The 12,563-nt window shown below is 57.0% G+C and overlaps 1 protein-coding gene and 1 pseudogene across 2 annotated transcripts in view; one reads left to right on the top strand and one right to left on the bottom strand.

Annotated features, from left to right (window-relative positions):
• SPTBN4 (spectrin beta, non-erythrocytic 4) overlaps positions 1-2,020 on the bottom strand; it is a 39,338-nt gene extending 37,318 nt beyond the window's left edge. For both annotated transcript variants that reach the window (XM_036406016.2, XM_036406017.2), the window contains exons 1-2: positions 1,876-2,020; positions 50-246 (exon numbers count right to left, since the gene is read on the bottom strand). In XM_036406016.2, coding sequence (XP_036261909.1) covers positions 50-185 — 136 coding nt within the window. In that variant the 5' untranslated portion in view covers positions 186-246; positions 1,876-2,020. The remainder of the gene's footprint in view (positions 1-49; positions 247-1,875) is intronic.
• A 2,902-nt stretch (positions 2,021-4,922) lies between these two features.
• Positions 4,923-10,369, top strand: LOC118701403 (zinc finger protein 271-like; annotated as a pseudogene).
• Positions 10,370-12,563: the final 2,194 nt, after the last annotated feature.

Below are 12,563 nucleotides of genomic sequence, written 5' to 3'. Positions count from 1 at the left end.
TTTTTTGGGGGTTTTTTTTTTGGGGTTTTTTTTTTTGGTCTTCACTCACCGGCCAAGGCCTTGATCCGGGAGCACTCGAAGATTTTGGGGTCCCCCCAGGCTCGGGGGTCCTGGGGGGGGTCCCAGGGGCCGTTGTTGTTGTTGGGGGGAGGGGCGGCCTCCACATTGTCCAGCTCGGCCGCCATGGGGGGGGGAGGGGTCCCCAAAATTGGGGAGGGGTCCCACAACGAGCTCGGGGGGCGGGGCCTGGAAGAGATTTTGGGGGGGGGGGGGTTCAGGTTTTTGAGCCCTGAGTTGGTTTAGGAGGGGCTGAGAACCCCAAAATTCAATGAGACCCCCTCCCCAGAATTCAATGAGACCCCCAAAATCCATTCAGGACCCCCCCAAAAACCCCCAAAATTCAATGAGACCCCAAAATCCATTCAGGACCCCCAAAACCCCCAAAATTCAATGAGACCCCAAAATCCATTCAGGACCCCCCCCAAAAACCCCCAAAATTCAATGAGACCCCAAAATCCATTCAGGATCATCCCAGAGACCCCCAAAATCCCTCCCGAGACCCCCAAAATTCAATGAGACCCCTCCCCAAAATTCTCAGAGACCTCAAAATCCATTTAGGACCCCCCCCAAAACCCCCAAAATTCCAAAATTCAATGAGACCCCTCCCCAAAATTCTCTGAGACCCCAAAATCCATTCAGGACCCCCCCAAAAACCCCCAAAATTCAATGAGACCCTAAAATCCATGGAGACCCCCCCTGAGACCCCAAAATTCAATGAGACCCCTCCCCAAAATTCAAGGAGACCCCAAAATCCATCGAGATCATCCCAGAGACCCCCAGAATCCCCCCAGAGACCCCCAAAGTCCTTCCTGAGACCCCCAAAATTCAATGAGACCCCTCCCTAAAATTTTCTGAGATCCCAAAATCCACTCAGGACCACCCCAGAGACCCCCAAAATCCCCCCAGAGACCCCCAAAATCCCCCCAACACCTCCAAAATTCAATGAGACCCCTCCCCAAATTCTCTGAGACCCCAAAATCCATTCAGGAACCCCCCTGAAACCCCCAAAATCCCCCCAAGACCCTCAAAATCTATTGAGACTCCCCCTGAGACCCCCAAAGTCCTTCCTGAGACCCCCAAAATTCAATGAGACCCCTCCCCAAAATTTTCTGAGATCCCAAAATCCATTCAAGACCACACCCCCAAAATCCTCTGAGAATCCCCAGGACCCCCTCCAAAACCCCCCTAAAACGCCCCCAAAACCACCCTGGACACCCCAAGACCCCCCCAAAAATCCCCCAAGACCCCAAAATCCTCCCAGACCTTCCAAGACCCCCAAAATTCCCCCAAATCCCCCGGAAAAACCCTAAAGAGCCCCCAAATCCCACCAGGACCCCCCCCAAAATCCCCCAAATTCCCCCAAATCCTTTCATAGCCCCCCCTAAAACCGCCTCAAGACCCCCGAAGCCCCCCAGAAAAACCCAAGACCCCCAAACCCTCCCCCAAAACCCCTCAAATTTCCCCCAAACCTCCTAAAATTCCCCCAAAATCCCCTAAAATTCCCTCCAAATTTCCCCAAATCCCCCCCCCGAAATCCTCTAAAATTCCCCTAAAATTCCCCCGAATTTCCCCTAAAATTCCCCCAAAATCCCCCCCAAATCCACCCCCAAATTCCCAAAAATCCCCAAAATCCCCAAAATCCCCCTCCCCCCCCCGAGGCCCGGCCCCTCCCGCCCGTGACCTTGAGGGACCCCCCCCCCCCCATCCCCCACCCTCCCCATCCCGGCCCCCCCAAATCCCCCCTAAAAAAACCCCAAAATCCCCCCCAGGACCCCCCCCCCCAAATCCCCTCCTCCCCATCCCCATCCCCATCACCTGCCGGGGGCCGGGGAAGGCCGGGAATTCTGGGAATTCTGGGAATTTCGGGAATTCTGGGAATGCGGGGGTGGGGGGAGGGGTCCCGGGGTGGGGGTGGGGGGGGTCCCGGTCCCCGATTTTTGGGGGGGTGGGGGAGGGGGGGGGTGGGGGAGGGGTCGCTGCCGCCGCCGCCGCCGCCGCCCGCCCCGAGCGCGCGACAGCGCCCGCGCCCCTCCCCCACCCCCGCGCCCCTCCCCCCCCACCCCCACCCCAGCACCGGGACACGCCCCTCCCCCCCCCCCCCAAAAAAATTTCCCCAAAAATTCCCCAAAATATTAAAAAAAAAAAATCCCCAAAAATTCCCAAAGCGGGATGGAATTTCCCCCTTATCTCCAATTTCCCCTTGATCCCGTTATCCCAAATTTCCCCTTGATCCCAAATTTCCCCTTGATCCCAGATTTCCCATTATCCTGGAATTTCTGTTATCCCAGAATTCCCGTTACCCTAAAATTCCCATTATCCCAAATTCCCCTGTTATCCCAAAATTCCCGTTATCCCAACATTCCCCTTGATCCCAGAATTCCCCTTATCCTGGAATTCCCATTATCCCAAAATTCTCATAATCCTGGAATTTCTGTTATCCCAAAATTCCCATTATCCCAAATTTCCCCTTCATCCCAAAATTCCCATTATCCCAAATTTCCCTGTTATCCCAAATTTCCTCATTATCCAAAAATTCACATAATTCTGGAATTTCTGTTATCCCAAATTTCCCCATTGTCCCTAAATTCCCATTATCCCAAATTTCCCCTTCATTCCAAAATTCCCATTATCCCAAAGTTTCCCTTATCCTGGAGTTTCTGTTATCCCAGAATTCCCATTATCCCAAAATTCCCATTCTTTTGGAATTTCTGTTATCCCGGTTTTTGTCACCATTATCCCAAAATTCCCATAATCCTGGAATTTCTGTTATCCCAGAATTTCCATTATCCCAAATTTCCCCTTCATCCCAAAATTCCCATTATCCCAAATTTCCCTGTTATCCCAAATTTCCCCTTGACCCCAGAACTCCCATTATCCCGGAACTTCTGTTATCCCAAAATTCCCATAATTCTGCCGTTCCTGTTATCCCAGGATTCCCACGATCCCAGTTTGTGTCCCCATTATCCAAAAATTCCCATTTTTTTTTCAGGTATTCCTGTTAGCCCAGAATTCCCATTATTCTGACATTCCCAATTTTCCTGTTATCCCAGTACTCCCATTATCCCATTTCCCCATTATCCCAGTTTCCCCACATTTATCCCAGTATCCCCATTATCCCACTCTCCCAGTTATCCCAGTTTTCCCCCCATTATCCCCATTTCCCCATTATCCCAGTTATCCCAGTTTCCCCATTATCCAAATTTCCCCCCATTATCCCAGTTCCCCCACTATCCCACCTTCCCAGTTATCCCAGTTTCCCCATTATCCCAGTTACTCTCCCTGTTATCCCAGAATTCCCATTATCCCAGTTCCCCATTATCCCATTATCCCAGTTCCCCCCATTATCCCAGTTCCCCCCTTATCCCATTTTCCCCCCATTATCCCATTTTTCCAGTTATCCCAGTTCCCCCCCTATCCCATTTTTCCCCCGTTATCCCATTTTTCCCCCCCTACCCCCCATTATCCTGTGCTCCCCAGTTATCCCAGTTTCCTCACGATGCCTGAGAGACTGGGATAGGCTGGACTGGGACAAACTGGAATGGGATAAACTGGGATAAACTGGACTGGGATAAACTGGACTGGGATCAAATAGGGACCGGGATCCTATGGAAAGGGATAAACTGGACTGGGATAAACTGGACTGGGATAGCCCAGACTGGGATCCTATGGACTGGGATTATATGGAACTGGGATCCTGTGAACTGGGATAAACTGGAATGGGATAGACTGGACTGGGATAGGCTGGACTAGGATCCTATGGAATGGGATAAACTGGACTTGGGTAAACTGGACTGGGATAGGCTGGACTGGGATCCTATGGAATGGGATAAACAGGACTGGGACAAACTGGACTGGGACCAAATGGGAACTGGGATCCTATGGAATGGGATAAACTGGACTGGGATAAACTGGACTGGGATAAAATGGACTGGGATAAACTGGACTGGGATCCTATGGAATGGGATAAACTGGACTGGGATAACTGGACTGGGACCAAATAGGAACTGGGATCCTATGGAATGGGATAAACTGGACTGGGATAAACTGGACTGGGATAAACTGGACTGGGATAGCCTGGGATCCTATGGACTGGGATAAACTGGACTGGGATAAACTGGACTGGGACAAAATGGGAACTGGGATCCTATGGAATGGGATAAACTGGACTGGGATCCTATGGAATGGGATAAACTGGACTGGGATAAACTGGACTGGGATAAAATGGACTGGGACCAAATAGGAACTGGGATCCTATGGAATGGGATAAACTGGACTGGGATAAACTGGACTGGGACCAAATGGGAACTGGGATCCTATGGAATGGGATAAACTGGACTGGGATAAACTGGACTGGGATAGCCTGGACTGGGATCCTATGGAATGGGATAAACTGGACTGGGATAAAGTTTAGGGACTGGGACTGTATAAAGTGGAACCCTGTGAAATGGGATCCTATGGAACGGGATCCTACAGACTGGGATAAACTGGACTGGGATCCTACAGACTGGGACCATATGGATGCGGGCCATACACACTGGGATAAACTGGTCTGAGATTCTATGGACTGGGATCCCACCAAACTGGGATCGCATGGACCGGGACTGGAAAAACAGGGACGGCATGGAAGACGAGGAGGGATAACGGTGATCGAGAAGGGCCGGAAAAAAGAGGAGGAGGTGGGGTTAGGGAGGAGCAGGAGGAGGAGGAGGGGTAAAAGGGGAGGGATGAAGGAGGAGAAGGAGGGAGGGTCAGGGAGGAGGAGGAGGAGGAGGGAAAGGGAAGGAGAAAGGAGGAGAAGCCGTGGGGAGAGAGAGGAGGGGGAGGAGGCATGGAGGAGGAGGAGGGATGGAAGAGGAGGAGGAGGAGAGGGGATGGAAGAGGAGGAGCGGGAGGAAGAGGAAGAGGAGGGACAAAGGCGGATCGAGGCCGAGCAGACGGAACCATTCCCGGCAGCCCTGCCTGAATTCGCAGCCCCCACCTGTGGGATCATCGCCCCCCCCCCCCATGGCGCAGGTGAGCGGGCAGGGGGAGCCCGGCCCGGATATCCCGGGGGGTCCCTGGGTTGGGTTTTTGGGGGGATGTTTGGAGAATGAAGAAGTCCAAGGCTGAGCGGAAAAGGCCCCTCGGGGGGACATCGGGGGGTGGCGGTGGCGGCTGCCGGCAGAGGCAGCCTGGAGGAGCAGAGCCCTGTGTCCCCCAGGAGGCCAAAGTGGGGAGGCCAGAGAGGGGGGAGCGCCGCCATTGGCGGGAGCCTCAAGAGCCTGGAGAGGGGCAGGGGGGACTCCTTGGAGCCGCTGCAGCGCAGAGCAGAGAATGAGGGGAGAAGGGAGCCCGGGAGCCCAAACAGCCCCGGCATCCCGAAATGGGGAGAGCCAAGAGGGGGGAGCTTTGGGCATTGCTGGCACTGCCAGCAGCCTGGGCAGGGGGGGCACCCAGGAGAAGGGGGACCCCCAATCCAAGCGTGACCGCAGCAGCTGGGACAGGGGGGAACCCCCGAACACCAGAGGGGAGGGACCAGGGATGGGAAACTCCTGGGAGGCTTTTTCAGGGCTGAATCTTGGTGTTTGGGAGGTTTTTCTGGAGCCCAGGTGGCCGGTGACTTGTAGAGATGGACTCGGGCAGAGGGACCTTCAAACTCAACGCGCTCATCCCTTGTTTTCCCCAAACCAGGATTTCCCATTGCCAACACCTGGCAGCCTGTGAGGAAGAGGAAGATGCCCCGGGACACTGAGGCAGGTGAGGAGGAAGTCAGTGCCCCTTTCCCCTCTGTGCTGCTCCATCTCCCAGCCCAGCACGGCCCTGGGGGGATCTCGTTGCCCTTGTCTGTGGCACGGAGGCAAATCCCATGCTGTCCTTGTCCTTCCTCGCCCAGAGCAGGAGCTGAGCATGGAGAGCAGGGAGGACAAATGCCCGCGGCAGAACCTGGTGGCAGAGGCCGTTTTGAGCGGCTCCACGGCGCAGGAAGCCAACGGGGAGGAAAAGCCCCGGAGATGCCGCACGAGGAGGGGCTGCAAACGCAGATGGCGGGGATGTGAGGGGGAAAGAGCCAGCCTGGGCCGGGAAGGCGGCCGGAGATGGAGCCAGAGCTCGGAGCTGGTGCTCCATGAGCAGCTCCACGATGGGGAGAAGCCCCACACGTGTGTGGAGTGTGGGAAGAGCTTCAGGTGGAGCTCCAGCCTGGTCCTGCACCAGGTGATCCACACTGGGGAACGGCCCTACGAGTGTGGGCAGTGTGGGATGAGCTTCAGACGGCGCTCGCACCTGGTCAGGCACCAGGCGATCCACACCGGGGAGAGGCCCTACGAGTGCGGGGAGTGTGGGAAGAGCTTCAGCAGGAGCTCCAGCCTGATCGAGCACCGGAGGACCCACACTGGGGAGAAGCCCTACGAGTGTGGGGAGTGTGGAAGGAGGTTCAGCCACAATTCTGCCCTGATCGTGCACCTAAAGATCCACACTGGGGAGAGGCCCTACGAGTGTTCCGAGTGCGGGAAGGGCTTTAAGACCAGCTCCTATCTCCTCCTGCACTATCGGATTCACACGGAGGAGAGGCCCTTCCAATGCCCCGAGTGCGGGAAGGGGTTCAGGGACAACTCCACCCTGGTCCAGCATCAACACATCCACTCCACGGAGAGACCCCACGAGTGTGGGGAGTGTGGGAAGAGCTTCAGAAGGAGCTCCCACCTGCTCAGCCACCAGATGATCCACAATGGGGAGAGGCCCTACGAGTGTGGGGAGTGTGGGAAGAGCTTCAGCCGCAGCTCCAGCCTGATCCAGCACCAGAACATCCACACCGGGGAGAGACCCTACAAGTGTGGGCAGTGCGGGAAGAGCTTCAGCCACCATTCCACCCTGGTCAGGCACCACATGATCCACACTGGGGAGAGGCCCTACGAGTGTTCCGTGTGTGGGAAGGGCTTTACCAGCAGCTCCCATCTCCTCCTGCACTATCGGATCCACACAGAGGAGAGGCCCTTCCAATGCCCCGAGTGTGGCAAGGGATTCATGCAGAACTCCCACCTCATCATCCACCGGCGCATCCACACCGGGGAGAGGCCCTACGAGTGTCCCCAGTGTGGGAAGAGCTTCACCTGCAGCTCTCACTTGACCCAACACCAACGGAGGCAGCACTAAGGGAAGCCCTGCGAGTGCCCCGAGTGCGGGAAGAGCTTCGTGCGCTGCTGCAGCTCCATCCCCCACTGGAGGAGGCACTTTGGGCACAGCCCTGGTGAGCCACAGTCCCTGTGATCCTTGTTAGGAACACACGTGGCTTATTTTCCTTTTGTTTTCACGTTAATGCTTCTCTCTTCTCCATCTCTTTGCACTCCAAAAGCCAAGAGGGATGGATCTGTCACCTCAAACAATCCTAATTCCACTGAAAACAGCTCAATATTACCTCAAAAGAGCTCATCCCCACCTCAGAAAACCTCAATTCCACGCCAAACCCACTCGATTCCAGAGCCACCAGGCTTAGATGGGTTTGGGAGGAGAGAGGCAGAAGTGGGATCCCATTTCGGAGCGGTGGGATGGGGATTGTGTGGGGCTGGGTGTGTGGGATGTATTTGATAGCCAATAAAACTCTCAGACTTACTGATTTCTTTCCCGTTCATGTTCAGTCTGTTCCAGTTCTGTTTGCAGGGTGCCGCCTCCCAGAGTGTCCCCTCACGGTTGCCGCCCTTGGCCTGAGCCCGCCCCTTTCCCCTCACGGTTCCCGCCCTTTTCTCGCCCCCTTTCCCCTCACGGTTCTGTCCTTTCCCTGCCCCCTTTCCCCTCACGGTTCCCGCCCTTTCCTCGCCCCCTTTCCCCTCACGGTTCCTCCTTTTTCTCGCCCCCTTTCCCCTCACGGTTCCCGGCCTTTCCTCGCCCCCTTTCCCCTCACGGTTCCCGCCCTTTTCTTGCCCCCTTTCCCCTCACGGTTCTCGCCCTTTTCCCGCCCCCTTTCCCCTCACGGTTCCCGTCATTTTCTCGCCCCCTTTCCCCTCACGGTTCCCGTCCTTTTCTCGCCCCCTTTCCCCTCACGGTTCCGCCTTTTTCTCGCCCCCTTTCCCCTCACGGTTCCCGCCCTTTTCTCGCCCCCTTTCCCCTCACGGTTCCGCCCTTTCCTCGCCCCCTTTCCCCTCACGGTTCCAGCCTGTTACGGGAGAGGAGGCGGGGGCGGGGGAGATGGAAGAGGAGGGATGAAGGCGGAGGGAGAGCAGCGATGGAAGGAGGAGAAGGAGGGGGGGTTAGGGAGGAGTAGGAGGAGAAGGGATGGAAGGGAAGGGGATGAAAGAGGAGAAGGAGGTGGAGATAAGACAGAGGTGGAGGAGGGGGGATGGAAGAGGAGGAGCGGGAGGAAGAGGAAGGGGAGGGACAAAGGCGGATCGAGGCTGAGCTGAAGGCGCTCAATGGCCGAGCTCTGCCTGAATTCGCAGCCCCCGCCTGTGCAATCATCGCCCCTTCCTCCCTATCGAGCAGGTGAGCAGGAGGGGGAGCCCGGCCCAGATATCCCAGAGGGTCCCTGGGTTGGCTTTTTTTGGGGGGGATGTTTGGAGAATGAAGAAGTCCAAGGCTGAGCGGAAAAGGCCCCTCGGGGGGACATCGGGGGTTGGCGGTGCCGTCCCGCCGGGGACGCCCTGGGGGGATCTCGTTGCCCTTGCCTGTGGCACGGAGGCAAATCCCATGCTGTCCTTGTCCTTCCTTCCCCAGAGCAGGAGCTGAGCATGGAGAGCAGGGAGGACAAATGCCCGCGGCAGAACCTGGTGGCAGAGGCCGTTTTGAGCGGCTCCACGGCACAGGAAGCCAACGGGGAGGAAAAGGCCCAGGGATGCAGCACGAGGAGGGGCTGCGAATGCAGATGGCGGGGATGTGAGGGGGAAAGAGCGGAAGGTGGCCAGACATGGAGCCAGAGCTCGGAGCTGGTGCTCCATGAGCAGCTCCGTGATGGGAAGAAGCCCCACACGTGCGTGGAGTGTGGGAAGAGCTTCAGGTGGAACTGCCACCTGATCAGGCACCAGAGGACCCACACTGAAGAACGGCCCTCCAAGTGTGGGGAGTGTGGGAAGAGCTTCAGCCGGAGCTGCGACCTGATCAAGCACCAGAGGATCCACACTGGGGAACGGCCCTACGAGTGTGGGGAGTGTGGGAAGAGCTTCAGCTGGAGGTCTCACCTGATCAAGCACCAGAAGATCCACAGTGGGGAGAGGCCCTACAAATGTGGGGAGTGTGAGCAGAGCTTCATTCGGAGCTGCGACCTGATCAGCCACCAGAGGATCCACACTGGGGAGAGGCCCTACGAGTGTTCCGTGTGTGGGATGCGCTTCCGCCACAGCTCCAGCCTTATCTTGCACCAGAAAACCCACACCGGGGAGAAGCCCTTCGAGTGTGGGGAGTGTGGACGGAGCTTCAGCCGGAGGTTCAACCTCATCACGCACCAGAGGATCCACACAGGGGAGAGGCCCTACGAGTGTTCCAAGTGTGGGAAGAAGTTTCAGACCAGCTCCAAACTCCTCCAGCACTATCAGCGTCACAGAGAGGAGAGGCCCTTCCAATGCCCCGACTGCGGGAAGGGATTCAGGCAGAACTCCACCCTCCTCACCCACCGGCGCATCCACACTGGGGAGAGGCCCTACGAGTGTGATAAATGCAGGAAGAGGTTTCAGACCAGCTCCCATCTCCTCCAGCACTATTGGATTCACAAAGAGGAGAGGCCCTTCGAATGCCCTGACTGCGGGAGGGGATTCAAGCGCAACTGCACCCTCGTCATCCACCGGCGCATCCACACTGGGGAGAGGCCCTACGAGTGTCCCCAGTGTGGGAAGAGCTTCTCCAGCAGCTCTTGCTTAACCAAACACCAATGGAGGCACCACTAAGGGAAGCCCTGCGAGTGCCCCGAGTGCGGGAAGAGCTTCGTGCGCTGCTCCAGCTCCATCCCCCACTGGAGGAGGCACTTTGGGCACAGCCCTGGTGAGCCACAGTCCCTGTGATCCTTGTTAGGAACACACGTGGCTTGTTTTCCTTTTTTTTTCACCTTAATGTTTCTCTCTTCTCCATCTCTTTGCACTCCAAAAGCCAAGAGGGATGGATCTGTCACCTCAAAACGATCCTAATTCCACTGAAAACAGCTCAATATTACCCCAAAAGAGCTCATCCCCACCTCAGAAAACCTCAATTCCACGCCAAACCCACTCGATTCTAGAGCCACCCGGCTTAGATGGGTTTGGGAGGAGACAGGCACGAGTGTGATCCCTTTTTGGAGAGGTGGGATGGGGATTGTGTGGGGCTGGGTGTGTGGGATGTATTTGATAGCAAATAAATCTCTCAGACTTACTGATTTCTTTCCCGTTCACGTTCAGTCCGTTGCAGTTCTGTTTGCAGGGTGCCGCCTCCCAGAGTGTCCCCTCACAGTTGCCGCCCTTGGCCTGAGCCCGCCCCTTTCCCCTCACGGTTCCCGCCCTTTCCCTGCCCCCTTTCCCCTCACGGTTCCCGCCCTTTCCCTGCCCCCTTTCCCCTCACGGTTCCCGCCCTTTTCTCGCCCCCTTTCCCTCACGGTTCCCGCCCTTTTCTCGCCCCCTTTCCCCTCACGGTTCCTGCCCTTTCCTCGCCCCCCTTTCCCCTCACGGTTCCTCCTTTTTCTCGCCCCCTTTCCCCTCACGGTTCCCGCCCTTTCCTCGCCCCCTTTCCCCTCACGGTTCTGTCCTTTCCTCGCCCCCTTTCCCCTCACGGTTCCCGCCCTTTTCTCGCCCCCTTTCCCCTCACGGTTCCTCCTTTTTCCCTCCCCCTTTCCCTCACGGTTCCTCCTTTTTCTCGCCCCCTTTCCCCTCACGGTTCTGTCCTTTCCTCGCCCCCTTTCCCCTCACGGTTCCCGCCCTTTTCTCGCCCCCTTTCCCCTCACGGTTCCTCCTTTTTCTCGCCCCCTTTCCCTCACGGTTCCCGCCCTTTCCTTGCCCCCTTTCTCCTCACGGTTCTGTCCTTTCCCTGCCCCCTTTCCCCTCACGGTTCCTCCTTTTTCTCGCCCCTTTTCCCCTCACGGTTCCCGCCCTTTCCTCGCCCCCTTTCCCCTCACGGTTCTGTCCTTTCCCTGCCCCCTTTCCCCTCACAGTTCGGCCTTCAGGAACGGGGGAGGAGGAGGAGGGAGGGAGGAAGAGGCCGAGCACCCGCAGCACAAGAGGAGAGGGAGAATCTCGTGGCCCGGGCGCTCCCTGAAAATGCCACAGCCCCGGGAGCATCGCCCCCCATTTTGCAAGTGCCGGGGCAGGGGGAGCGCGGCTCAAATATCCCGGGGGGTGCCTGGGTCTGGGGTTTTTTGGGGGGCCCTCGGGGGGACATCGTGGTCCCGGTGCCAGCAGTGGCTGCTCCCAGTATGAGCCTGGTCACTCCCAGTATGGGCCTGGGCACTCCCAGTATAATCCTGGTCCCTTCCCCTGCCTCCCTGCATGATCCCAGTCACTCCCAGACGAGGTCAGTCCCTCCCAGTCCTTCCTTATGATGATGCAATTTTCTCCCAGCATGGTCCCAGTTGCTCCCAGTTCCTTCCACTTTCATCCAGTGTGTTCCCAGTTCTCCCAGTTGTCCCTAGCATGGTCCTAGGCACTCCCAGTATGATCCCAGTCTCTCCCAGTGTGTTCCCAGTCACTCCCACTTCCCCCCAGTGTCTTCCCAGTTCCCCCAGCACATTCCCAGTCGCTCCCAGTCTGCTCCCAGTCCCACACCCATATGGTCTCAGACCCTCCCAGTATATCCCAGTTGCCCTGAACTTTCTGGCAGTCATTGCCAGGCGCTCCCCGTTACCTCAGCGTGGTTCACTTGTCCCAAATTTTCTCCCAGTTCCGCTAATTTTGTCCCCAGTTGGCTCCCAGCATGGACACCCACTCTAATCCCAGTATGGTTGTAGCCACTCCCAGTATGATCCCAGTCACTTGCAGTCTAATCCCAGTTGCTCCCAGACACTCCCAGTACAATTCCAGTGCCTCCAGTGTGATCCCAGTTGCTCTCTGTCAATGCCAGCATGACCCCAGTACCCTCAAGTATGATCCCAGTAACTCAGTGTCTCTCCCAGTTTATCCCAGTTGCTTCCAGCTTGTTCCCAGTCACTCCCACTTCCTCCCAGTTTCTTTCAGCTCCATTCCAGTTGCTCCCAGTCAATCCCAGCATGATTCCAGTCACCCCCAGAGTGATCCAGTTGCTCCCAGCTGTTCCCAGTGGGCTTCCATCACTCCCCTATGGTTACAGACACTCCCAGAATGGTCCCAGTTGGACCCAGTTGCCCCTGCTCTACTCCCAGTCCCTCCCCAGATGATCCCAGTCCCTCCCAGCATGGTCCCACTCACTCCCAGTTGCCCCCAGCATGGTCCCAGTTGTTCCCAGTGTGGTTCCAGTTCCCCCAGTATGGTTCCAGACACTCCCAGTATATCCCAGTTGCCCCCAGCATGTCTGCAGTCATTTCCAGGCACTGCCAGTGGCCCCAGTAAGGTGTCAGTTCTCCCAGTATGATCCCCCAGTCATGCCCAGTAGATCCCAGTTGCCCC

This window comes from Molothrus ater, unplaced genomic scaffold (genome assembly GCF_012460135.2).
Source record: "Molothrus ater isolate BHLD 08-10-18 breed brown headed cowbird unplaced genomic scaffold, BPBGC_Mater_1.1 matUn_MA307, whole genome shotgun sequence".
NCBI classification, from domain to species: Eukaryota; Metazoa; Chordata; class Aves; order Passeriformes; family Icteridae; genus Molothrus; species Molothrus ater.
Note: the sequence above shows the minus strand (reverse complement) of the source record. Positions and strands in the feature narration are given on the sequence as shown.